General features: G+C 39.9%; 1 protein-coding gene across 5 annotated transcripts in view; it reads right to left on the bottom strand.

The window, feature by feature from the left end:
- col11a1a (collagen, type XI, alpha 1a) overlaps positions 1-27,789 on the bottom strand; it is a 96,825-nt gene that overhangs the window by 21,789 nt on the left and 47,247 nt on the right. For all 5 annotated transcript variants that reach the window (XM_007566597.2, XM_016678920.1, XM_016678921.1 and 2 more), the window contains 18 exons: positions 26,244-26,297; positions 25,590-25,697; positions 25,460-25,513; positions 24,062-24,115; positions 21,528-21,572; positions 21,375-21,428; positions 21,198-21,242; positions 18,289-18,342; positions 17,830-17,883; positions 13,121-13,174; positions 12,930-13,037; positions 10,233-10,322; positions 7,735-7,788; positions 4,099-4,206; positions 3,903-4,010; positions 2,882-2,935; positions 2,305-2,358; positions 2,063-2,170 (listed from right to left, as the gene is read on the bottom strand). In XM_007566597.2, the coding sequence (XP_007566659.1) occupies positions 2,063-2,170; positions 2,305-2,358; positions 2,882-2,935; positions 3,903-4,010; positions 4,099-4,206; positions 7,735-7,788; positions 10,233-10,322; positions 12,930-13,037; positions 13,121-13,174; positions 17,830-17,883; positions 18,289-18,342; positions 21,198-21,242; positions 21,375-21,428; positions 21,528-21,572; positions 24,062-24,115; positions 25,460-25,513; positions 25,590-25,697; positions 26,244-26,297 (1,260 nt within the window). The remainder of the gene's footprint in view (positions 1-2,062; positions 2,171-2,304; positions 2,359-2,881; positions 2,936-3,902; positions 4,011-4,098; positions 4,207-7,734; positions 7,789-10,232; positions 10,323-12,929; positions 13,038-13,120; positions 13,175-17,829; positions 17,884-18,288; positions 18,343-21,197; positions 21,243-21,374; positions 21,429-21,527; positions 21,573-24,061; positions 24,116-25,459; positions 25,514-25,589; positions 25,698-26,243; positions 26,298-27,789) is intronic.

Below are 27,789 nucleotides of genomic sequence, written 5' to 3'. Positions count from 1 at the left end.
TCCTGTCACTAATCTGTACACATACATACACATATACATATATACATATATAGATAGATCTTGACTCTTAAGGTGCAGGAATTAATCTGGCTCACTCACACACAGCAAATGAGCAGCATGTTGGCAACCTTACGCGTTTGATCCCTGACATTTTCTCCCGGTAATTGGTGTGATTAAATTGCTGTGGTTTGCTTTTTTGTGTGTGTGTGCATGTGTGTGTGTGTGAATGTTTGCTCTTGATCTGGGGGCACTTTGTCGTCAATAAAAGGTGTAGGGTTGTAAAAAAAAAGAAAAGAAAGGACATCAAAAGAAATCATTCTACTGCAGGATCTCGAGCAAATGGTGAAAAACAAAACAAGGAATTGTGTTTGTGCATCAACACGGCTCTTCATCTACTTGTCTCTGTTCATGCCTGTTTATTTTTTTTTATTTTTATTTTTTTGAGTATTGTCACCAGCTTGATTGCCACACATCAGCTCCCGCCCCTCGCTGAGAAGCATCATTTGTGTAAAGGTCTTCTCTAATGCTAAAATCAGTAGCGGTGTTGCTAATTATGCAGCCCGGTAAATGAGCTTGATGAGGAACAGACTGCTGGAGTAGGTCAGTCCGCGCAATTAATGGGATTGTGATGGGAAGTGAATTACTCCCAATTAAAAGTCCATTGAAGGCGATCCTGCTGAGAAAGAATAGCGCCGAGGAGCGACGGGCAGCGGCGTGTGTAATTTCATTCAAGACGACGACCCCGATCCCCGCAGCAAACTTCCAAAGTACGGAACTTCGGAAGCTGATTCCTAATAAATGGATAATTACAAATAAATTGAATACAACCGTGGGAAAGGTTGCACGTCATTAGATCTCTGTCGCGGGCCAACAAAACATCATTAAGGCACGTTAAAGTGCTTCCTGGTATTTTTCTTTTTTTACATGCAGCTTCACAGAGAAATACCACTTATTTATGAACAGAGTGGAAATTTTCCGTTTGTTTCTCAGACGTTACGTTGTGCATTTTTTGGTTTGCATTGCTGTTGACTGTACTCCTGCGTGTTTTAAACTAAAGAGTCGAACCTTTTTGAATCTTCGTTGCTGTAATGTTGTTCACCAGCTGAAGACCTTTCAGTGAGACGCTCTAATGTGGCGCCACGGCAACCGTTAACCATTAGCTATAGCTCCAGATGCAATTTTCCTTTTTTCTCCCCATCATTCTATAATGTTGCATGCTTTGTGTTGTGGCCATTTATTATTAATTATTGTCCCTGTAGGGTAGCCGTTATACACTCTGGACTGATGTATGAAACTGGGTTTTGTTTTATGTATAGAAAATAGTAGTTTGAGGCTGACAGGTGAGAGGAGAAGATAAAACAGGAAGGAAGTGATTTTGTTTTTTGTTTTTTAATCTGGGGTGTGCACCGAGAGCTATTGCAGTGAACTATTATTTTTCTTACCTCAGAATATAGGGAGGTACAGAAAAAGCCCGCGGATATTCCAGCTCCAGTGAGACTTTTGCTATCCAGTTATTAATCGATTCATCTAAAAATTGTCAAAAGATTAAAGCCTACACTGTATTGATGGTAAGTCAAGCAGAAATACACATACATGCTTTTTTTTTTTTTTTTAAATTCATTTATTTTTTGCTGCAGTTGCATCCCTTTCTACGCTGAAGGAATGCTGTTTTTGCATTTCAGGCAATTAAATATTTGCCTTCCTAGTTAAAAAAGGAATTACAATTGTTTATTTGCGTCTTTTAATGTATTTCTTATAGCACAAAAAAATGGGATTAAGTGGTTTAATAACAAATCTGCAGAAAATGCCTATTTTTTATCTGGATAACTGATTAATCGTCAAAATAAACAACAGAACAATCAAACACTGAAACAATCACTAGTTGCAATTGGGAGAGAAACTACAAACAACTAAACAAGGGATGACTTGGTTAACTTTGACTCGTCCGTTGTGGTTTCTGTCGATAGAAAACCTCTCAAGCCGAACAGAGAATCATTTAAACTATGATGCTTAAGCAATAATGCTGATTTATTGTCTTATGACAGAAGAGAGTGGTGCCAACCTGTAGACCGATGGGACCCGGGGGTCCAGGGAAGCCTCTCGGACCCTCGTCTCCCTTCTGCCCGAACATGCCCTGCTGACCTCTGGGACCTGGCTCTCCATCAGCTCCCTGGCAAACGACACACACGTTACAGCTGCAAACCACGTGATGATGTTTAATCTGTGCTTTTCATCATAAATGATTTGATTGGCGTCAGCCGTTCTTTATGCTGTTCAAATGCACTGAATTTGACATGGACTTACAGCAGGACCTGGGGCTCCAACGGGACCTTGAACGCCAGCCGGTCCCGGGGGGCCCTGGGAAAAACAGAGTTAATAAGGTGTTGGGAGTAAAACACAGACATAATAACATGCAGTACACCAGATGCAGATGAAGGAGGCCGGGTTCTGTTTCAGAACCAGCGCAGGAAAACGATCCTGAACTTTTTAAAACTGCTGACATCAGCGAAACGTTCCAGCAGCATCAAAAGCGGCGCAGATTTCATTAAAAAAATGCTGATCTGCTAATAAGATGATGTGATTTACATTATTGAACCTAATTTACATCTTATTTGTTGTGCTTTCTGTTATCAATTCGGTCGTTTTTGGTTTTTTTACAATGAGAAATGCTGCCTTGTTCCGTTTGATGCTTTTTACCACACAACAAATTCGCAAAGATCCATGCGATTCACTTGCACCGCGTCGTAAAACTGAGTTAAACGCCGCTAATTCTTATAGTGGATGTGATTTATTCCTGTTGTGTGAAACGTAATCTAATCAGAACACACGGCCAGCTTCATGTGAATACGAGATGTAGATTCATGTGCTTTTCATAACCCACCTGCTCTCCCTTGTCACCTTTGCTTCCTTTCTGGCCTGGCTCTCCAGCCTCTCCCTAGAAAAGACAAACACACACACACACAGACACGCACACACACATAGTCTCAGATCCAATTTTCTTCTTTTGTGAATGTCAACAAAATCACTGACAACCCCGCAGCTCAGACAAAAAGCCAATATGTGTGACGATCATCCTGGAAGTTCCATGCGGATGAACAGATATGGAGATGTCCATTTCCTGTCCAGGTTAGAACGCAGGAAGCCTCTCAAGTGACGGCTGATTGGCAGCTCCAGAGAACACCAGGAGATTAAATCGGTGTTTCAGCTCTGCATTTCCTTCAGCTGAGTTTTGCCTACTTCACAAGGCAAGTTGTTTTTTTTTTTGTTTTTTTTCTTAAATCAATTTTTGTCCAGATTTTCCCCTTCTGACAATCTTAAAGATGCTCTGATTATTGGGACGGCTCTGATGACAACCTTAAGAGATATTCCTGCCGTGTGCGGTGTGCTAAGAGTGATCTGCTTCGCTCGGAAGCACTACGATCTGAAATCGTAGATATTCAATATGTTGGATTGGATAAACGAGGTTGTAGCATGTTGAATGTGACATGTAGCCAAACAGAGGGGAACCCAAAAAACACAAAACAACTGCTGATGGCGGACCAGAAAGTCCGGTGGACGTTAAAGATGTCTTTATATTGTTTTTCTCTGGTAAATATAGTCCAGAAACTACGGCCGCTGCTTCTTCCTGGTCGGCCATGTTTGTTTACTCTGAACTCATGTTTGGTCTCAAAAGATTTTCCGTCAAACATCTGAATCTTGGTGCACATCTATCAAGTCTGCGTCTATGACCGGTATGTCTTGTTGATTTGAATGTCAGTTCACGTGTGGCGAGTGCTCTCTCAAGTTTTGAAAATTGGACACCAACTTCAAATTCAGACATCAACTGAGTTTTCCGTTTACTTTGTCTGGTTAGACCCAAGTGTTAAAATACGGAGCTGATGAGATCAGGGCGGCAGACGGACCTTGTCTCCGTCCTCTCCAGGTGGGCCTTGAGGTCCAGCAGGGCCAGGAAGACCGACAGGACCCTGGACACCGTCACGGCCGGCCGGGCCCTGCGGCCCTTTCTCCCCCTAGAAGCACAAAGATGTTTACTTTAAAGGTTATACTTACAAGCCACACGTCAATGGGTAAAATTATTTTTGGGAACGGCATACTCACAGGAGCACCTTTCTCTCCAGCAGGACCTGGAGGACCCTGAGGACCAGGTCTACCAGATAAACCAATTGGGCCGGCTGGACCAGCATTACCTCTCTCACCAGGAGAACCCTTCAAGCATAGAAAAAAAAGAAAATCATTCTGTAAATAAATCCCCGATTTTACTGAACAACAGCTTCTGCCATTAAGATCCTGGCCGACCCCGCTGAGTTCTACCACTAATGGATCAATGCACACATAAACAAACCCTTTAAAGGAAAGTGAGAAAACAGCAGAGGCAACACACAATAACAGGTGCCTTTTAAGTTCTAATGAAGCGGCGCTGCTCTTTTATAATGCAGTTGGCATTATCTGCTATCCGGGGGCTGACGCCTCGGTGCTCCTGTTCGCTCTGAGGGACTTGTGCCTGCAGCTGAAAATACCTTTTTTTCCTTTTTACAAAAACAGACTTGTTGTTTTTGGAGCTACAGGAAGTCGGTGTTTACCTTTGTCCATAAAACACATAGGTAAATGCTCCGTCTGCTTGGCTCCATCCTCCTTTTGTTCCTATCCAGATAGCAGCAAACTACCACGAGCAACATTAACGATCTTCTCATTGTAATACGTCTGACTTTGTATCTATTTATCATTAGCTTTTTGATGTGTTGTTACACAGTTTTCTTTGAAACATATGAACAGAAAAAAATGATACGATCAGCTTAAAAGATTTGATTTGAGACAAAGGAAACAAATGTTTCCATCTGTGAGTGTGTCCGTCCGAGTGACTCCAAGTAAACCCGACGATATCAAATATTTCCATAGCTTTGACGTTGCTCTGTGTTGGCTTATTAGAATAACTTTTCCCATTTTTAGCTTCAGTCTAGCATCTTCTAGGTCCATTTTGTCGCTTGTTGTAAATGTGGAGTTGGCCTTCAGTGCACAGCGCTTGGCGCAGTTGAGGTGCTGCTCCCGGCCTGAATTTTGGATCAGGTCCAGGTCGGTTCTACTGATTTTCTGTCCTGACATCCTTCCAGCATGTTTCATTATATTCACGGAGAACTTTGCATTCATTTGAACACACGTCGTGGAACAGGATGTTTTCATCATAGGAACCTCTGTTAATAATTTGAAAAAAAACAAAACAAAAAAACAACAAAAGAAAACAAAGACCATTTCCAGAGGCAAAATCAGGCCGTTTGAATACAACATGTATATTAGTTTTTCAATAATTTGAACAATTTCACTTCAAGGGAGAACTTCTGTTCAGTCGCAGCTCAGCGTTACGAGCTATGCTGTGCCATTATCTCAGTTTGCTTCGTCTTTTTAAGAAGTGCTGCTGCATGCGAATTGAGAGAAAAGCTTGAAGTTATCAAAAAACTACTTAAATAAGTACAGTCCTCTGAAAAGCAGAAAAAGAAAGGAGCGTGTATACATTCCCCGGCTGAAACCTCTGGGATTGATCTGGGATGTGTAGGAGGAACTCCCAGGCTTACTCAATATTTTGACTCAGCATATGGACGCTTCATGGCTGTGTGGTTTTATTGAGAGAGCATTTGTTTGTTTGCTTCTCTCTTCGTGTGCCAGGAGGCAAGAGAACAAATAGTCTTGATAGAGTACGCTGCCGTTTTTGCAGGGAACGGCACAGGAGAGGTGGATTAGTGAGTCTGAATGCATGACATCTATTTGGTTGACCCCAAACAACAGAATTAATTTAGTACATTTAATATCCCCTAATGTTTATCATTGACTGAATTTTAAGATTTCTAATCCTGTATTTAGCTAAAACAGTTAGTTTTATTTTGTTTTGTTTTAACAAATACATCCAGTACGTTGCAAGAGTATTTATAGCCTTCATACTTTTTCACCTTTTTACAACTTAGTCGCAATATTTACTGAGCTATTACTCTGTAACAAACTGTTACTTTATTACAGAGGCACTGCTTTTCTTTTTTTGGACATTTATTATTGCTGACAGTATTTTTTATTTTTTTTACTTTTGGATATTTATTATGACATGTAGCCATAGCAACGAGGCGGTATGCAACCCGGAGCAACTGATTAACATTGCAAAAGCTCAAATAATACCTCAACTGCTCAAACAAATCCCAGATTAGCAGAGAAGGAGGCATCATGGATGGAGAGCAGGAGCAAAGAGGAGAGAGAGAAGGAGGAATTTAAAACCATCTCCTCCAACAATCGTGAGGTCTTTGTCAAACATGTTAGCGAACGAAGAACGAGCCAAAGTAGCCTCTGTGACACGGAGGCAGGATTACGTCCCCGACTCCGATGTCTTTCTGCTGGGCTTCCTGACAGACTCAAAGAGGAGCGGCAAAAGAAAAGAAGAAGTGAAGGTGTCGTCTGTAACATGTCCATCTGTTGTCTCTGTGACCCGGATATCTAACTCTTAGCATTTAGCTTAGCTAGTGATCATAGTGTCCTCTGACATCACCATGAATGTGATGTCATCAGTTCAGTAGTCGCTATGCTGCAGACACAACACTCCTATGTACTTGTGGCAATATGTAATGATTTTAAGAACGCCTTGCTGTCTGTTACATTTCCAAAATTGGATTTGTTTTATACAAACGTCAAAGATTCACACATCTTCAAAGAGAGACCTAATCTGTTAATTTAGTTTTTTTTTTCTGCTCAGAATATAAATGTCATGGTCACAACACATCTGTAATGAAGAAAACTCCAAGAAGGTGGTCAGAGGAAGCTGAAGAAGGCCGACAGGGCTGCTTAGAGCTGCTTCACCAGATAAGCAATGTCATGACTGAGTGTGCGACTGTTTTGGGACAACATCGTCCCCGCCAGAGCAGCGACAAACACTGGATCACCAGTGACTCAAAGAAACTACTAGACGAGGAAAAAAAGCCTTCAGTCGGGGAGACAGGAAATTATTCAGAAGCAACTAAAAGTCAAGAACACAGAAAGGAAGAATCTGGAGTTAGATTCACTGGAATACAGATTACAATCGCAGATCCTTCCTGCCTACAGTCGTCGTCATTAACAATGACTTTTTAAAGGAAATTATATAATCTTGAGTTACAACAGCATTTAATTTAACCCTCGGATAAATAAAGTGTTTTTAATTTAATTTTAATTGAATTGTGAGTGCTTTGATTGGTCAGTAAGATGCTATATACACCATTTGTTTTAACACTGGGATTTAATTGTACTCTGGGTTTACTAATCAGAAGGTCATTTCTTGCAACGGATTTATCAGTATCAGAGTAAAGGAGCCTGAATTCACATGCATTAAATGCTTTTAAAAGTTATTTGTAAACTATCTGAAAACAACAGATGATTGTTCTGACACGTAATGCATTGTAATGCCTGCACACTCATTCATTAGTGCATGTGTGAGTGAAGTTTATACTTCAGTTCCACTTTAGAAGAGCGAGGTACGATGATGACAGACGACAACAAGAAAAACCAGACACAATGAAGTCTGGTTTTTGACAAGTGAATAAATATATCACACTCTTATTGAGTCAGGAGAAAGAAATAGATTGAAACACACAGTGATCTTTTTTTATCTAAATGATGCAAACCACTTTTAAGCAACCTGCACTTGTAAACCTTAAAGCTTTTAACATGGTGTACAGACATTAATGAGAATGTTGTCAGGAAATGCGTAAAAGCCAGAGTACTTACAACAGGACCGGGTGGACCTTGGGGTCCCTCTCCGCCCTTCAGACCAGCTGGGCCCTGAAACGAAGAGAGAAACAAAACTGACCGTTACAATCTCCACATCTGCCAGTAATAACGCTACAATCTCCACGCTGGATCTCAGCACAGGTTTCATTAAATGCTCCAACTGTCTGCCTCCGTTTGCTGGTTTGTCACTTAATCCCAAAATGAGTGAGTGCCGAAGAAAATTCAGAGCTTCTCACCCTCCACGTTCTGAGCCATGAATTACGATTGACATTTTCATTCTGGCAGAAACACGGGCTCGAATAGAAAGTCCAAAAAAAGTAGTAAGGAGGTTGAAAATCATCATCATCATCATAAAACCCACTTTATGGAGTTGGCTTGAACAGCTTCATATAAAGAGCATGTTTGAAATCGGTTTGGTGCTTTAACACATAATTGAGTCCGGCTGAGAATCAGAAAAACTACCTCAACTTTCACAAATGTTGTTTGGCTTAGTTATTTACTTTATTTTAATTTTTTTACACGTGTTTGTAAAACTTAAAAAAAGGGAGAGGAGACTTCCTCCTCCTAAAACAAAGATCGAGGATTGGCACATGAGGATATTACTGGAGCTCTTTCTCATTGCTTTCTTCAAAATCTATTAGCATTAGAAAAATGAGATAGGGGCTGGATGGGCGGTTGCCCAGGGTGGTAATGGAAATGGGGGATAGAGATGATTTATTAATTTTTATTGGTTTGCGTGTGGCAAAAGAACCACCACCCTTTGTTGTTGTATTTGTTAGTTAATTCAATTTGTCCAATTTGTCCAAGTTGTTGGAGCTGCATATAAATGAGTCTCAATCGTGGACTCTTGGGACTAAAGTATGAAGAAACTTAATCAAATGAAGTTGCCTTACTATTAAAATTTTATTCATAAAATTAGTCTCATTTGACTAAAGTTCTAATTTTCTTATCAGATTGTGTTGATTTTACTTGAACAGAAACAAAATGATAAGTTTATAGGTGTGAAGTTGGATATGAAGGACTTTTGAAAAGTCCAAGAAAATTTGAATTATTTTTTAAAATTCAAACAAGTGTACTTTCCTCTGAAGGTAAATACACATGATATGTTTTATAAATGTCCTTCTCTGGGCAGTAACTAGTTACATTTACTCAATTACTATTACTTGAGTGACTTTTAGGGATTAAAAAATTACTTTTAGGGAGTACACTGTAGTTTTTTCTTTTACTTGAGTAATTTTACTATGAAGTGTTGCTACTCTTATTTGAGTAAAAATTTCTATCTACCCACAGAATAAACAAATATGTTTTAACCTAAAATTCAACTAAGAGTTTCATAAGTTTTATATTGTAAGAAACTGATTTGGAAAAAAAATATTTTCCCTGATTTTTTTTTGGTCCTTAAATAACCAAAACCTCCACTTAACTTTACATTTTAGTCCATCTGATGATGTCAATTTTAAATATTAAACGATTGATAATGTGATCAGTTACTCAGTACTCGATTAGACTTTCTACCAAATACCTTTCTTACTGTTGCGTCAGTAATTTCCACTTCTTACTTTTCCTTGAGTAAAAATATGTTGAAGTATTGCTGCTCTCACTTGAGTACTAGTTTTGGGTTGCTCTTCCCATTTCTGCTCTCTGGATGAAGAAAAAGTTCAGAAGTCATCCAAATGTTGAACAGCCGTACTGTAAGTGAGAGTAAACAATTCAAATCCATATTCCAGCCTCTGTGGTTGTGTGGCAAGAAAATAAAACATTGCACGGAGTGTGCTTTATTATATATATCTATCAAGGTCCAACATGTGTTTGCATGCATGCACGAGTGTTTGTATGTGTGTGCAACTCCCCAGTGAGCTCCAGAGCAGCACAAGGCAGTATGGGTAATGAGTTTCTGCAGACGGTGGCTGCGTGTTGGGCTAAATTACGATGGCAGGAAACAATCAGGCATGTCCTGCCGAGTTCAGATGACCTTGAGGAAATGCTTTGTTTCCCCGGCAGTGTATCTGTCCCGCGCCACTCCAGTCTAATTGCCAACATTTTTGACTTAATTATTTATTTACTAAATAATGCATGCGGCAACAAAATGCCGCGCCTTCCAAAGCGCTGGCACTGACGAATGATGAAACAACAGACGTCCTTGAGTTAAACTGGGGAAAAGACTTTCAAAATAAGTCCCTAACAAATCCCAAATTCTCTAAAAAAAAAAAAAAAGGAGGCCCATTATCCACTGCAGCGGTCCAAGCCGTGGATTCTGCGGCGGTGGAGCAGCGCAGGAGCAGCGCCTGTTCATTTGTTAGATGTCACTTCGGATTTCCTCCCACCGGATTGATTGCTGCGAGTGCATTCCAGGGCTGCTGCCTCTAATGAAGTGAACAGCTCCAGATAGGTGTGGGTTCATTTGTTATGTAGCTGTGGTCTATCACTTTCTACCAGCAGGCGCATGTGGAGAAAAACTGTGACGGATAGCTGCGGGTGAAGTACCCGGTTCTTACCGTGGCACCGGGTAGACCTCTCTCTCCGGGGAAGCCACGAAGGCCCGGCGGACCGTCTTTACCAGGGGAGCCTTGTGGTCCAGGATCACCCTGCATACACAGAAATTGTTTTTTTTAAATTATTATTATTATTGTTCGCAAAGTATCAGAAAATCAGCTGAAATATGTCAAAAATGACTGGATGAACATTCCAGACTTAAATTGTGTTTTATAATGTCTTAATAAGAGAAAAGGAATCAAAGTTTAAATGTTTTTTGCACATGAACGACAACTGTGAGCTATTATTAAGACAATGTCTGACAAAAGCTTCACAGAATCACTATCTGAAGAAAATTCCTTCAGCCACTTGTTTGGTTGTAAACAGTTGCTGCTTTTGATGACGTGGGTTTCTGCCCAGGGCGGCACAGATTGGGAGGGCGTAACAAAAAAATTAGCTGCCAGTTGTAGACAGAAGGAGTTTTTCATTTCATATTTGCATTAAGTGCTCACCATGGTGCAGAGGACTATTTTTTATTTTCTTAAACAGTTGAGAGCGTCTTTGATCGTATCAGCTTCAGACGTCGACATATTTCAACTGGTGAGGATTCACAACAGGGAAATATGTAAAGTACAAATTAAATTTTTTAATTGTTTTATTGAATTAGTTTCAAAAGTTTATTTCTTTTTTGTTGCTGCAGCGGACTTTGGCATGGAGTCGACCTTAAAGTGGCTGGTGACTCATATGTGAGATCACAGTTTGTTTGGTTTTTGTTTTTCAACTGAGTCCCCAGAATAAAATAGGTAAAGTTTGTGCAAAACAACAAACCCAGGAAGTGGTCACTAATCATCAATAAATAAATAAATACATCTGTGTTGCGTTTGCCATTTCCTTTTTTACTGAACTAGATTCACAAAGCAAATTACACTAAATACATGTAGACCGGTTCAACAATGGGAGCAATTTGCATCGATTTTTATCAGGTCATGATTATTCTTATATTAACATTTTTAACCAAACTTCAAGACGAACATTTAACTTTAAGGAATAATGTCAGCTGAATGACGACTGATTCAGAAAAACCACACATTATTAAGGTTATACCTTTAGGAGAGAATAAAAGAAGTTGTCAGTTTATACCGCATTCACTCGCAATGAAATCAGAAAAACAACAAAAAAGGTGAAACGAGTTACATCTATTACCATTATAAAATATTCGATGGATCCAATCATAAGGCTTACGTTTGGTATTCTGCATAATTTCATATGGTTATTTTGAAAAGCTCATTTTAATCTAAAAACAAGTCTCATCGGAACGCATATCCAAATGTACCCGATGTAGGTTTAATGTAACTTCACGTTTTTTGTTTCCAGTAGTGAATTACTGTCGATATTATCTTTATTTATTTTGCTTCTGGTGCGTTTGAACTCAATTCTACTCACAAAAATCATCAAGTCCACAAAGATTCTATATTATGTCCTCCATGTCTAAACACTGACTGTGCATCAACTAATGGCTTTGTACTTTCCAGCAGGAATAGAGGCGTACGTGTTTCAAAAGCACCAGGCGAACCCTAATGGCCCATTAGTGGCATTTACCTGAAGCGTGTATTATTTTCTATTCATCAGCGCTGCAGCAGCACAGTCAATGAAGAGGCATTACCAAATCTATCAGTGTTTTCACACAAACAGCCACGGTGTGAACATTCGGTCAATGAACATATAGAGGAAAAGATTTGGGCTGAAATGAAAACTCATTAACGCAATAAAGTATAAATATATATATAAAACGGAAACCATTTCTTTCTCTACTGTTCATACATTCTCAATTAAAGTTTTTATTTTAACACCTCTCTGGTATTTTGTTCCAAAGGGGGAAAAAGCGCCAAAAAACTACTGCTTTTCTAAAGCAATGATATTTGAATGAAGTGGAAAAAACTTCACCAAACTGCCAGTGTGTGTGTGTGTGTGTGTGTGTGTGTGTTTTGACTTTTATCTGCACACTGTGAAGCCCAGACCAGCGGGCCTGAGAGGTTTTAGATGATTTGGTCTCTGCTGCCAAGGCCTCGCCAAAGTGACACTGGCATACTGATGCACAGGTTTGAGCGAGGTGGGAGGGAAGCGGGGCGGCGAGTGGCTCGGAGTTTGGATTGAGCCGACAGACTCGATTAAGCTGTCCGCTCGGAGGAGACGGGGTGAAAATAAAAAAAAAGGAGCTCAGAGGGAGGCGGGCGGGTGGGCGGGGCCACGCTGGAGGCTCCTGACAATGAGGGGCTGGTCTCAGGTCTCTGGCTCTACTTTACAAAAAAAAAGAAAAAAAAGTGTTCTCCGGTGCTAATGGGCTCTTCTAAATCGCCAGACTGGGAACGACAGAGAGGGAATGGAAAGATCTGAGCTGCTTGCTGCTTGAGCGGAAAGGAAAAGTGAGAATCTTGCATTTGATTTTGTCCGAATCTCTTTCTAGAGACGATACTCCAAAACACCCAGTTGTCCGTTGAGTGTTCGTGAGCCTAAGAGGTCATAAGTCTTTGGAAGTGTTCATAACATCTAAACTCAGTCACAGACTGAACAGTTTTCATTTTATTTGTCTGATCTCCTATGAAACACCCGCCTGGCATCATCTAATATGAATCTCCAAATGTTCAGGCATCTTCCTTACATAGCTTTCATATTTATTGTTTGCGTATTTATAGTTTTAGTATTTTATGCCACAACCATACCTTGGCTCCCTCCTTGCCAGCAGCACCAGGAAGACCCTGCTCTCCAGGTGGGCCTGGGGGTCCAGGATGTCCTCGCTCACCAACAGGACCGGTCTCTCCAGTGGGTCCCTTAGATGATCACATGTTTAGATCATGACATTGGTCAAATTTTCTGATAACAAATAAATCTGTGGTTTGAAAATCTTTCTTACCTGAGGCCCGACGACACCTCCTGGTCCTGGTGGGCCAGTTTTTCCTTGGAAACCCTGAAATCAAAATGGATGTTGGTTTAATACGCTGTATATTTGTTATACATTTAATATTGGCTTCTTAATTTTTGAAAACAACAACTCAATATGATTCAAATCTGCAAATAGCATAAGCAGTTTTTATTTCAAAACGTAAAAACAGAAAAATTTGTAATTCAGCCAACTCGATTTTAAGCAATAAAACATGAAATATCTAACAAGAGATGAAATGTTAACGTCATGCATGTTGGAAATAAGTAGATAAACTATTTAGACCTAAAAACCAATACATATGAACTAGATCAACTAAATGAATTGAATTAGACCAGGATCACCTCCCTTAATCTGACATAAAGATGCATCAAAGTTTTGAAAAGTACAGTATTTCCATTATATGAAAAGAATCAAGATTAAATGACAAAATACACTGAGTTTCCTGAACTGACTCCAAACTATTTTTAAATATGTTAAAATTATCAGCTTAATGTAGATGAAAACTGTGTTTTTTCTTGTGTAGGATTTGATGTTTTGCAATCAAAACAAAAAGCAAAACTGATGACAGAACATGTTTATGTTTCAATGTTAGATACATTATATTGGAGATCCTGGTTTTCTTTTTTCCCCTCCATAAGGATCTCAACTGATTTGGAAAAAAACTCTGAAATCAGTTCAACATTCAAGATTTTTCAGGATTCAGAGGGGTTTTTGTTCTCTCTGGGTTGTTGAAAGCTAGATATTAAAAAATGTGGCTGCGAAATTAGCAAAGCAACGTGGAGATTTACTGAATAAACGTGATGTATCATACATGCAGCTTATGGAGTTCAGACTGACAGTAAAATCGTAAAAAAGGTGATAAAAGAGAAGAAAATTACACTTGACTAGACACTGAAAAAGACAAGAGTGCCTCTCAGGAGCAAAATGCATCAGCATTCGGGTCTAAACTCCACAACATTCCCAGTAATTGGGCAGAAATGGGCAATTTTGCTCATTCAGGTTCGCATTTTAATGGCATGACCACACAGTTAACTCAGGTCTTTCGCTAATTTCAAAGACCCTTGAAAACATACTGTGTTAAACAACCTCTTGCTAGGTAAATTTTTCCAAAAATGATCTCCTTTTGCTTGCTTTACTTTCTTTTCATAGTATTCTGATGTCTCCGAAACTTCTGGAGATTTTAAGCCATAAGGAAAACGCTACAACAATAAAAACTCTGCTCAGGTGATAATTATGTTGCATATCTACAGGAAACCTTTCAAATCCAACGGGTTTTCAGGAGCGGCGGCCCCCCGAGAGCGCCGTGTAGTCTGGCGTCCCTAATTGATCTCAGAATCAAAGCAAAGGTCTGATCTCCTCCACGTCCCTCGAGTCGCATCTCAGGTGCTCTACAAAGAAGAAACCCTCCACTTCCTAATTAGGTGACTTCCTGAGGCACAGGATTAAATTTCACAGCGTCAGAGGAGCTGAACACAAACCTTTGCTTAGCTTTTCAGATTTTTATAAAAAAAATAAAATAAATTAACTAAATGTGATGTGTCATTTTTGCTTCTGATTGACAATTATGCTCTAGTTTGTGTTGCCCTGTCACACAAAATACCAAAAAAAAAGAAAACGGAAAAAAGAAAAATCACATTTAGGTTTGTGTTCGTAACGTGACAGAAGTTTCTCTACTCAACAGGCGGTCTATCGTCAACACTAGTTGCGTTTCCATTGACCATATAATAATTGCACAAGTTGACATTTCGAAAATGAATTTAGCAATTTCCCAAAGAAAGAAAAAGAAAAAGTTTTGGGGGCAGGATGAGGTGGGGTTTTGGTTTATTTTGCAAAAGTGCAATGGGAATGCTTTTCTCCGCATCACACGACTCACAGGACCAAGAACTGGATGTTGCCTCTGGCGCAAATCACGAAGAAGACGACGATGACAGGAAGTAGTTAGGGGATGATGGCTTGGCATCATTTTTACTGACTTATTGTGTGAACAAACGTATTCATGTGTGATTCTAATTGCCTTTCTTCTTTAATGGAAACACCGCAACTGGGAAATTGTGTTTTTTTTTCTACGATAAGCGCTGACATTCTCACACACATGGCCTTAGCAAACAGGATTCCACCAGTAAACACTTTAAAGATCCGCTTTGCTCTGAATCTCTGAGAATGACGAGGCTAAAGTGAAGTCGCTTAACTGTACTAACAGCTTCGAGCTCACACCGACTTCTTCATTTTGACTTTCACCTGACTTTTCCAGCTTGATGCGATCGCCCAGTCCCTCGGTTCTCAAATCCATAAGCAATTTTCAGAGGATAAGTTGATTTGAAACTTATCATCCTAAAACCAGAGAAAGATTTAGATCCGGGCGCTCAGGAAGCCAATCCCAGCTGACGCGCGGTGAGTCCCCGGGCTTATTGATCACAATACTTTGTCATTCAGGGTGATGTATTATTCAATGAAGCGCCTCCAGGTCAACGGCGTCGCAGAGGAGACGCGGGCGTCGACGCTTGATTTGCACTTCCTGAAATCCGGATTGTTTTGCTCGGATCGGGCGTCTTTATTGCCGTGATCCATTTTCATATTGGATGCTCGTGTTGCCTGTTCGCCGGGACGTAAATCTGCAGCCCTTAACGCCGCTTAGGAGTCGATCGTTACGGCTCGAGGCGCGGCGGGCGGAGGGAAGAGCTCGCTTGTTGTGCGCCCCGTTATCTACAGGGAAGGGGACAGGTGGAAGCGGAAGCTCTAATAACGGGGTTGACGATCCGTCAGGCCCGCAGTGAAATTTATCGTCCTCAGAGACTCGTCGAGCAAAGGTTCACTGACGCATACTAAGTGCAGGGATCGAAGATGAGAGCAGGGGGAATGCAGCAATTGCAAGATGGGATCGAATCAGGTTTTTTTTTTTTCTTCCTTTCCAGTGGGGTAATTCTTATACAGTAGTCCTTGGGACATTCCTGATGTGTCAGTGCAGCTTTACTTGAGATTTAGTAAAGATATTAGTCATTAGGGGCAAACAGGGACTGCTGGAGGAAGCTGCAGCGAATCCATGTTAAACAGTGCAGCAGTTTTCAGGTTACTTTTATCTTAAGGATGGGAGTTCTGCTAAGCAATACACAGCATCAACATATATATATATGTAAGCGAGCCGTGTTGACGAGTAAAAAAAACTCTTCTGATGTATTCACACAATTTCACACGAAATAATTACAGTACACTGCAAAACAAAAACAAAAATCGTATCCAGTATTTCCGGTCTAGTTTCCAGCGCAAATATCTTGATACATTTGAAAAGACAAAACTAGCTTACGTGCAACTTTTCAGCAAGACTCCAGAGTTTGTTTTAAGGCAATATTTCATTAATATTAATAAGAAAACAATAACTAGATCCACTGACAGATTATTTCCAATGTTATGAGTGAAATAATCTGCCAGTCAAACTAGTACTTTATCATCGATATTAAGGGTATATTTATTTAAAAGGAGCTATTACATCTTGTTGAAAAGTTATTTGTAAGTTATTTTTGTCTTACTCCAGGTGTAATAATAATATATTTGCTCTTAAAACGAGACCAAAAATACTTGATAGGATTTTGTGTATTTGCAGAGTAGAAACTCGTCTAACGGTGAGTTCTGGGGATATTTTTACCTCTTATTTGGATGTGGTAGAAAGATAAACTTTTTTTTTTTATTGTTTCCATAACTGGGTCAAATCTAGAAAAGTAGACATTTTTTTTGTCACCAACAAACATCTACATTTGTTGAATGTCATGTTCTCTCATCTTTCCCATTTTGAAGAGCGGCTGAGAGAAATGCGCCTCTGATGCAGGTCAGCTTCTAATACCACCAAACAGAAAATCTACTAAAACCTACAAGCGTAAAGTACATAATGTTTCACAAAATAGCTGAAATGCCCCTTTAAGAGCGTAAACTAACAAGGCCATGATGTTCAGATTCAGTTTCGCTCAAAAACAAAACATTTTTTGGGCAGAAAAATGTAAATCTTTGTTTTTTGAAAATGCTGTATCTCTTAAGTGTGTCCACCTTTTAACCAAGCTTTGTTGAATCACCTTTTGATTCGATTCCAACATTCAGTTTTCTTCCGTTCACATCTGCCATCATTTATAGTGAATCTGATGAACCTGAAGTAAAGTTCAGTTGTTTTTTTGTGATATTCCTGACATTTACTCATTTAGCTAAAAACACAGTTGCCACAGCATCAAACATAATGGTAAGGTACAAAGGTAGCAGTCAGGAGAAGGATACAACACTTACAATTAAATTTCACCTGCACGTACTTCATATAAATTACTAATGACGATTTTATTAAAATCTATTTTTTCTCAACATTCTTTTTCTCAAACTAAAATCAAAAACAACATAAATTTAAATGTTGACAGAAAATTACGCCGCTGCAATAAAAGATACATTTTTATAATTTGTTTTACCCTGGTGCCAATAAATGTGGAGAGTCCACATTTATAGAGAGCCTCCTTTGATAATAATAATAGTAAATGAATATTTCAACAATAAGCTCTATCATATACTGAATCAGATTTATTCTGCAGTTGAGATGTGTGAAAAAGAGAGTAAATCTTTGCAATAAATGCATTTACAAATAATGAGATGATTCATATTTTGGACTGAGTGATTGAAAGATTCCCGTTCTGTTGTGCTCCTGTCCTCACCGTCTCTCCACGCTGTCCAGGGTGTCCGGGAAGCCCGTCCTTTCCAGGTGGTCCCTGTCGGAGAAAAATAAAAACACTAATAACTACAACATTATTGACCATCATATTATTTACAAATCAATACTGGTAGCACAAAAGCCTGTCTGCTCAGATTCTTATAACTATCTGTTTGCGGTTTCTATTTATTATTCAGAAAGGACAAATGTCTAGACTTCCCCAAGTTCTATAATTGTAAAAAAAAGAAATAAATTATCACTTGTTTCCTGTCTGAACTGAAATGTGAGAGAACCTTCATGAATGCCACTTGAGGTTCTCCAAATAGTTCTCCGTCTGAATCAAGCGTAATGTGCGCTTGGAGTTTAAATAGTGACGGACGGTTAAGACTCAGAACCTGGAAGAGACGCTAATCCAGAGTTCCTGTCGGAGCCTCTCATGTGAAACCAGAGAAGAGTTACTCACAGGGGGGCCCTTTGGTCCAGGGAAGCCCACTGGCCCCTGAGGTCCTTGAGGTCCCTGCAACCAGCAAGAAGAAATCCTATTAAGCTGCAGAAACTACACGGTATTGAATATGGGTTGGTGCAAAAACGGGGAAAACTGCTGAGTGGATCATAACTAATCCAACCAAACAGTTTGTAAAGCAAATAAAATCTGCACAATTAATCGACAAAAATCTTTTCTCACTGATTTACGCTGTAGTGGAATCTCATTTGGTGTTTTTCTGAGTGATAAAATAATTTTTTTCTTTTGCTTTCTTTCATACAACGTATGAGAAACAACTACAAGTTACCTTGAATATGGTAGTATATTGTTTTCTGGCTTTGTACACTTAAACATATATATATAAAACCAGACTGTAATAAAGCTTACAAAAATAAAGTCATCTCATTTCCTCTTTCATCAAGCCCTGACATAGAAATATATTTGATAACGCCGAATTAGACCACATAATAGTTTACTTGCTAATAACAAAAAGACTCCATGTTACCTTCAGTGTTTCGCAAACGCAGCGTATCCCTTACATTTCTTCACATCTCGTCATGTTATAACCTCCAACTTTGACTATATTTCACATGACAGAATAGTGCATAGCTGTGAATTGTCCTCTCTACTCCGATGCTATTAAATGAGATCAGTTAATATTCAATCATAAGTAAAATTATTACTTAGTTTTTTCACGTCGTGTCTGATCTGTCATCAAAAACACCAAAGCAAAACACAGAAAGTTTAAAGTTATAATGTGACAAAATGCGAAAAAGATCAAGCAAACCGTTTTCTGCATCTCTTTAAATATCAAAAACATAACTGTAGTAAGCCTAATACTAAAAGATTAAAAAAAAGAAATTGCTGCAATTCTTGCAATATATTTTTGTTTCTCTATATGCAAAAAAAAAAAAATCTAACATTTCCAAAGAGAACAGAGATTTTACAGAACGCTCGAGTCAAACAAAACAGACTCCGATCTTTGCGATCCAAAAATCGGCAAGAACGAGCTAAATATCGTCTTTGCCGTCGGCTCTGTTTTCATTCACTTGTTCTGTGGTTGTGCATACAAAAGATGTTTAAAAAAAACCTCTCCGTTTCAAGTCAAGAGGGTCTAAACGGTCAGGACTGAGGCGTTTATGACCTTCCGTTTTAGCCAAGTGAAATGTCACATCACTGAATCTCAGACTTGCCCTCCGCCCACAGAGGATCGCAGGGCTGAAAAGGTTGATGGCTGCCTATCAGCATCTGCAAATCGGAATCACCAGAAGTGTCACATCAAGCTGCGCTCTTTGGGAAGTTTTAAAGAGCTTCGGGGAAAAACATTTTTCTTTTAAATTAACAGAAGAAAAAGTCTTTTTTTTTTTTTGTTTTTAGAAACTAGGCTTTGAATGTTGAAGATTTGTTGGTTTACAAGCTAACTTTAAACAGGAGTAAATAAAAGATTACATTTTACTACACAAAGGGGTATCACAAGACTTGAGGCGAAATATTAGGAGATAATCCTGAGGAGAAATGCAATTCACCTCGTTCACCAACAACAATAGCTACCAATTTGACTCTTCTAAACGAAGGCGCTTTCACAGAGTAAAAAAGACCTTCAGCATTTTGGTCTCTGGCCTGCGTGAGTTTGAATTCATTCTAGCTTGCAGAGTTTTTAAGAACGACTCCTTCTCCTCTCTGTCTCCGCACTAAAAATGCAAATGCGGACACAAACGAAGAATGTGCTGCAGCTGATTTATCAGTTAAAGCTCCTCCTTTGTGGCTTTTGTCTCCAGATTCACGTCGGAATGTCACATTTCCTCTGCTAAGGAGCAAATTCAAAGAGCGCCAGAACAACGCTGGAAATTCAAGAAGGAAAAAAAACATTCTCTGAAAGTTATAAAATGCGGCGCACCACTGCTGGGAGACTTATATTGTGCAGCAACTTTAACTTTCCTGCTGAGTTGGGTCACCCTGGGCTGAAATGTTTAGACTGGGAGCGTTTTCATTTCTTGGAGAAATACACTTTATTACAGCACTGGGAATACAACTGCTGGGATTTGGATTAAAGAAAATGTCAGGAAACAAACAAAAAAAAATGGATGTAGAAAGCGTAGAACATAAAGACCTGACCTCAGGGATCAATTTAATTGATTTAGTTAAATTCTTTATTATTTTAATAATATTTCTCATGGATATTAAATCTGTGAGAAATACCAAAAGGAAAAAAAAATAAATGTGCTACTGTAGTGTGCAACATATTCAAATTCATTTTTATTAAACGTTTTAAAATGAAAAACTTTCAGGAAAATCAATATCAATTAATTTTGCACCTGATCAGTAATGATTGGAACTTAAAAATCCAGAACCAGAAAACAAACCGTACGTGGGTTGATATCAAGGTGGTTTTTTTAGTTTCGAAAACTCAGTTTGCTTTCTTTCTGTCTATTTAAAAGGGGTCTTGAAAATGGGGTACAGAAGGTTTAATAAAGTTCTGGAAAGAAACCCGGGACGTCGACACACTTGGTGCCCCAGCCAGCGCCACACACTCTGACCGGCGGCTTCACGGAGACGTTAAGGCAGGCAGACAGATGGCAGCCGGGGGCTCCAGCTCAGCGGCCTGCAAATGTCACATTCTGAGTGTCGCCACCATGTTGTAGGACTAAGACATCAGGTTAGCACTAAAATCAGACCAAATGATGAGAACAAACAGAGGAAATCGTACCGGTAGCACAAAGCAGATGGCACATCAGCCCCAGATGCCTCTGTACGGAGAAGCTAAACTAGTTTTCATTGGCTGATTGATTGATTCTGTAGTAAGTGTGTATTAATGCACGCTGAGACTTACTGCATTATTTTTGCATCATGGATTATACGGACACGAAACACACGTGTAGAGGACTTACTCTCTCGCCAGGCGGGCCAGGGGGGCCGTCGTTTCCTGCTGTTCCCTGAAACACACAGCACAGCATCACTGCAGCTCAATATGAACTTATTTCTGATGGGCTTCAGCTGGAGGATAAAATACTTCACAGAAGTTTTGGACTCCGTGAAACAATCATGTTTTGTTGCGGTGGGTTTACCTTGGGACCGGGTTTGCCTGTTAGACCTCTGGCTCCTCGAGCACCACGAGGCCCCTAAAGAGAGGACGAGAAACGGTTGGTTAATATGATGTCTTTGCCGTTTTCAGATTGTTTGATGGTCGATAAATAAATCATCGAGGGACGAGGACATACCGTTGGACCTCTTTGTCCTCTGGGACCAGGTTTCCCAGCAATGCCCTGTTGGACAGCCAAAAGGAAACAGTTTTATAAGGTTTGTCTTTGTTCTGCGCTTTCTCCTGATATTTCCTAGACACGGATCGATATCATTACAGTGCTGCAGAGAAAACCTTGAGGATTTGCGCCACTGTCTGAAGCAAAAGTCTGGTTTTATTTCTTAACACAGACATTAAACAGAAATCAGTCATTGTCAGGGCATTGCATCGGATTCAAATAACTTTAACGCCAAAGGGAGTAGAAGTGGGATTTTTTCTTTTTTGTTTGTTTAATCAGTATGCTGTTTAAAAATGCCAACAATACGGTGGCTCACGTTGCAGGGAAGCGGTGTGTGGGTGGAGCTGCTGAGAGGACTGCAGAGTTTACAGACAAGAGCAAAGACAGTGAAATAAAATAAAATCATTCTATTCCACTTGTTTTCCTGTTTCTGCACGCCAAGTCAATTTTACATCAATGCCAAAACGACATGCAGTGCCGTCAAAAGTTTTGAAAAATAATGAATTTGTTGTGCTGTTCAGATCTGGAGAGGAGTAGGAGAAGAAATCCTGCCTCATCTATTTTAACTACCAGCTGCTATTCATCAGAAAAATAAGCAACACAAGTCGTATGCCTCACTTTAGAATAAAATAAGCTAATAATGCTTCCACTGTTGTTTCTACAAAATGTGCAAAAGCAATTATCTGTGGCCGGGCTGCAGGTTGATTTGTTTATATGGAGTCAGTCCCCAAGGTTTCGACTAAAACACAAATATTTTGTAGCTTAGCCTAAGATTATTTGATGTATTTCTGCCGTTTTTGTGAAGAACACATAAAACCTTTTATTAGCTTTGCAGGCTATTAGAACCAAACTCATCAAAATGTAAGTTGGAGTCTGCATTTGGAGCGTTAACATCTTCGTACAGGATGTGAACTTTTGAGCTAAATTCCATCCATTATCTTCTCATTTCTGCTCTTATTTTTTATTTTTTTGCCAAGCGGTTTGCAGTTGGCTCTCTAGACATTATTTTCTAGATGTTTCCAGCCAATTAAAAAAGAATTTCAACAAGGAAATAATTCTTGCACCAAACGTCTGAGGTCCATGTTGATATTTCTGGTAGATTTGCAGCTGGTATTGATTTTTTTTTTTATATGAAATGGTTGTTTTTTATTATTAGCAGCGGTTCTTCTTATAAGATTGTTGTCCAAACATCCAAGCAAGCTCTGCACTGGTGGCAACACAGCTCAATAAGAAACTGTCTTGATTCTAGACATCATTAAAGCCATCTTCACTGCAGCTGAACATCCCACCATAAAGATTTTTTTCTTTTACCTGCTATATTCATAGTCGGGTCTTTTTTGTGCAACCGTTGCTGAATGCTGTTACCTCAGGGACAAAGCTAACACAATCACCAATGATGTAACGGTGTTCGTGTTTCTAATGTAATGACAACGTGCAGAAAGCAGACCACAGTCCTATAATGTTGCTATAATGTATCTGCTTGGTAAAAGTCTATAGAAACTCCTTAATAGATCACTTTGCACCATTTCTTATTCTTCACAGTTTGTAGCAATTGAAAACAGGAAATAAGCTCTGCTAACCCCTAAACCAGGGGTCCCCAAACTACGGCCCGCGGGCCGGATCCGGCCCGCCTCCACATTTGGTCCGGCCCCCTGAACAATACTAGAGAGCATTCAGATTTTTTGTTTATATTTATTGTATTTTCCAGTTTATATGTGGATTTTTCTTCAACCACCAGGGGGCTCTTTAGCAGGAAGTGTGTCCTGTAAACTGTGGGTGTTTTGTTTTGCATGGTGCATGGCTGCCATCTGTTGGACTTTTAGGGAACTGCTTGACTTTTATGTTATTTAATGATTGCGGTTGTTTGCTAGTGGTAGAGCAGATGAACACACGTCTCTGTTATGAACGCTGCATTCCAGGTTGAATTCTTTGAAGCAACGCCTGTAAGTAGCAACTTATACTTCATCAAAACGAGCCTTTATGTTAACATATGAGAAATTAATATGTTAAAGTTACATTCCGTCAATGGAATATATACTAGTCAGTCCCAGTGACCGTTTCACTCATGGTTTTTGCCCATGTGCTTTCTGGGTAAAAATCAATCGAGAAACGCAGCCCCCCCCCCTCAACAATGTCCGGCCCCCCACCAGAGAAGGGAAAAGTTATGTGGCCCTCACAGGAAAAAGTTTGGGGACCACTGCCTTAAAACCTGGGTTACAACTCAAAAGTGGCATCAAAGAGTTTGGTGCTCTCTTAAAAGATCAAATTAAAACCTGTCTCCTGAATTTGATCTGAAATGAAACCCAAAGTCGTGAGAACAAGCTCAGCCTCGGGGCTCCATAACCGTTTCCAAATCAGTCGTTCTCTCGCCCAACGTGGCGTTTGCTGTAGCTTTATTTGACAAAAATGCCTTCATGGTGGAACAAATGTTATGCTACACATGGTAAGTGAGTTTTTTATGTCTCCGGCGTTACAGGTGTGTGTTTCCCCCTTACCCGTGCTCCTTTCTCGCCGTTGGCTCCAGGGAAGCCAGGGAATCCACTCGAGCCCTGTCAAAAATCAGAGGGAGATATCACGAAGGCAGATGAGGCTTCATGGGTCACCGCATACATGACAATAAGGGATTATGTTGTATTCATCTGCTGAGATGATAGATATCTTTCTCAGTGTTCCACTGTTGGCGCTGAGCTTCCCTGTGTCAGACTCTTAAAGCGGCAAATGTAAAACTTGCAACGTTCGTGAGAAAAATGCTTTTTTTCCCTCTAATTTGTTAAAGTTAATGCATTGTATTAAAAGCTATAGAGGAGGATATGTCTTAGTCGCAATGTTTAATCTTAAGGAGAACATCCTCCTAAAACAGGACAACACTATGTGGATTCAGACGATTTATTTTTCTGGGTCTTTTCCAGCTCAGTGAACACACCATGCTGCTACAGTCCAGCTGACAACAACACTCCTCAATGAGGACTGAACAAGACTCAAAGGTGGCTCTTCCCAGTATCAACGACGTCTTTGGAAATGAAGTCAGAGGAAGCGCAGAGATGTAGGAAGCCATTTACGAGAAAACGCAACATCACTATACAGCAGTGGTTTTTTTCAGCCTGAGAGAGAGCCAAACTTAGGCTGATAACAGGAAAACTGGGTGGAGCTTAGCAAAGGCTTTTTTTTTAATCTTCCTCAGTTTTCTACTTCATTTGCCTATGAAACATGCTGGATTAGAAAATGTTGCTAGCCTTTTTGGAGATCTGAGATGGAAGGTAACTATTTACATTCTACAGGAATTTCACTACAGGAGACCAATGCTAACTGTGCTAAATGTGCTAACTGCTAATGATAGCTGAGGTGCTGAAAACAGTTTAAGACTACATAAAAGCTCAAAAATAAGATATCAGAAATTAGCCACAAATTTGTGAATGTTGTATTTCTTGTCCAAACACCGAGCAAGAAAAAACTATAAAACACAAAGCTGTTTTATTCATACCTTGTGCAGAAAAGCCTATTTATAAGTGTCATTTACTAATGTATCTGTGAAGGTTATGTTATTAAAGTCAAACCAATCAAAACTTTCCTTTACACTAAATGTTAAGAACTCGCCATTTAGCAAGTGCTTGTTTGTAATCCCCTGTCTAATAATCAGTCATTTTTATAGAAAATATATATTTTTACTCTCAGACAAGGTCGTTTATTGAATCAGGTAATTCTCTCCTACTTACAGCATTGTTCAGCATTTCACATAAACTGCTGAAATGTCTCACCTTGAAATGCATTCCTAGGTGTAAAAATATAACTCTATATGAACAAGATTAAAGATAGTCTGCACAATGGCTGCTAGGACGCACTGTGATGTTTTATCAGGTATGATGCTTCTCATGTTGAAAGTAGCTCATATTTACCTTTGGTCCCTGTCGTCCGGGATAACCTGGCAATCCTGGGACACCAAGTTTACCCTGGGACACATCGACAAGGTGAGCAAGAGCAAAAGTCCAACTTAGCTAAAGCCAGAAAGATAAGAGTTTTCTTTACTTTCTCTCCTGCTGGACCGAGAGGCCCCGACTCTCCGTTGGGGCCAGCTCTGCCTTTAGGTCCCTCAGGACCGTCCTCTCCACGGGACCCAGGCATGCCAATTTCACCCTGCCATCCATGAAAAATTATATATATAAAATGTTCAAATGAGTGTTTCAATGTACAGAGGAAAGTGAATGTTTGACCTATGAAGTTCACAGTAAAAACACAGAATCTTACCAAGTATTTATCCTCTATTTTTAGTGCAAATCTTTGTACTAAATTTTTTTTTTTCAAAACTAACTTATAAGTAACTTTTCAGGAATATATAAATGGTTGTAAGTTAAAAACAAAATCCTTAATATTGGTTAAAAATAAATAAATAAAAATAAAATACTAGCTCCACCGAGATTTTATTTAACTTATAACAAGATATTTCCCCCATATTACAAGTGAAATAATCTTCCAGTGGAACTAGTACTTTTTCATCAATATTAAGGAATCATTGACTGAAAAAAAAGCTCCTTTGTCTTGCTGAAAAGTTACAAGCAAGTTAGTTTAGTCTTATCTCAAGTGTACCAAGACATTTGCACTAGAAAGTGGACCAATGCACTTGGTAGGATTCTGTTTTTGCTGTGTGGAGGGAAAAAAAGATGTTTTATTCAAGCTCCTCACCCGGTCACCTTTGATTCCCATGTCTCCTTTAAAACCTGGGAAACCGTCCTCGCCCTAAGAGAAACAAATATTTGGTCATTTCTTTAAAATACTGATGAATAAAAAAAAGAGTTTATAAACACCGAAAAGGTCTGAGCTAGCTAACACTTCCCTACATTTCCCAATTCCTAATGGGCAACGGAGGACTAGAGCTGCCATCTGGTGGCCAGATAGTGGAATAGCACATCCAAAAAAATCCATTTACTGTTCCTTTTTCTCATATACTTAATACCAAATACTGTTAACATCAAGTTCTGTCTGTCTGTCTATCATGATATAGGTGATGTGTGAATATTAAAGGGAAAGCTCGTCTCTTTGACACCTTTTCTTTCTTCCTTCTTTGACCTCTTGTGTTCCAGCAGGACCTGATGCATAATGCAGAGCCGAACATGTTTTTGCCACTACCCTGCATCCTGACTGGATACATACTTCAAGTAATGCGCATCGTTTATTCATAAATTTTTCTCCTCAAGGTCTGTCCCCCCCCCCATCATTAATAATTCAGACCAAAAATCAGACAAATGCCTGCCACTGCAGTGGGAACAAGTCCTTCGAGTCAGACAATAGATTTTTGTTTCATATATATAGTGCTGCATAACTGTACTGATCCTGAATAATGAAGTTGGTTTAAACTCCGGCACAGATTGTGGCGTCTGGTGACCGGAGTGGCACTGACGGCCGAGTTTCTCTGTCAGCAGAAGCTTTTCAGCAGGACGGCTTCACATCCAGCCGTGAGTGACTGAGAGTCACTTCAAAGCGAGGTTCGGCCCCCCTCTGAGGACGCCTATCGACTGACTGCTGCGTTGTGTTCAGCCTGCGCCGAGCATCCACTTCAGCTCAGGGGAGTCAAAACAAAGTCGACAGGTAGACGGTGGCAGCTTCAGACAGAACGTCTGTGACATGAATGCATTCACAGCCGGTTCTCAAACTTTTTACAACTCCTCTGCTGTTTTCACTGTCACCCCTCGCTGTCCGTTGCATGGAGACTGAAAAACTGGACAGGTATGAAAACTGGACAGCACTAGGACCTGACATGATCCATGCCTACTGGCTGAAGAAACTCACTGCCCTCCATGAGCGACTGGCAGCCCAAATGAGCCAGCTGCTACAAAATGGGACTCGCCCTGAATGGTTAACTGAAGGGCGCACAATCCTAGGATCCATCAAAGGGTTCAGTCCCATCCAACTATCGTCCAATAACCTGTCTCTCTACAACATGGAAGCTCATGTCAGGCATCATAGCGGCTAAGATAAGCGGACACATGGATAAATACATGAGCACGGCACAGAAGGGTATCGGCATAAACAGCAGAGGAGCCAAACACCAACTCCTTGTAGACCACACAGTCGCCCGAGACTGTAAAACCCGACACACCAACCTGTGCACCGCTTGGATTGATTACAAGAAAGCCTATGACTCAATGCCACATACCTGTATCATTGAATGCTTAGAGATGTACAACATCAATAGGACTCTAAGAGCCTTCAATGCAAACTCGATGGGGCT

This window comes from Poecilia formosa, unplaced genomic scaffold (assembly GCF_000485575.1).
Source record: "Poecilia formosa unplaced genomic scaffold, Poecilia_formosa-5.1.2 Scaffold193, whole genome shotgun sequence".
Taxonomy (NCBI): domain Eukaryota; kingdom Metazoa; phylum Chordata; class Actinopteri; order Cyprinodontiformes; family Poeciliidae; genus Poecilia; species Poecilia formosa.
The sequence above is the reverse complement of the archived record's forward strand: the minus strand, read 5'-3'. Positions and strand labels throughout refer to the sequence as shown.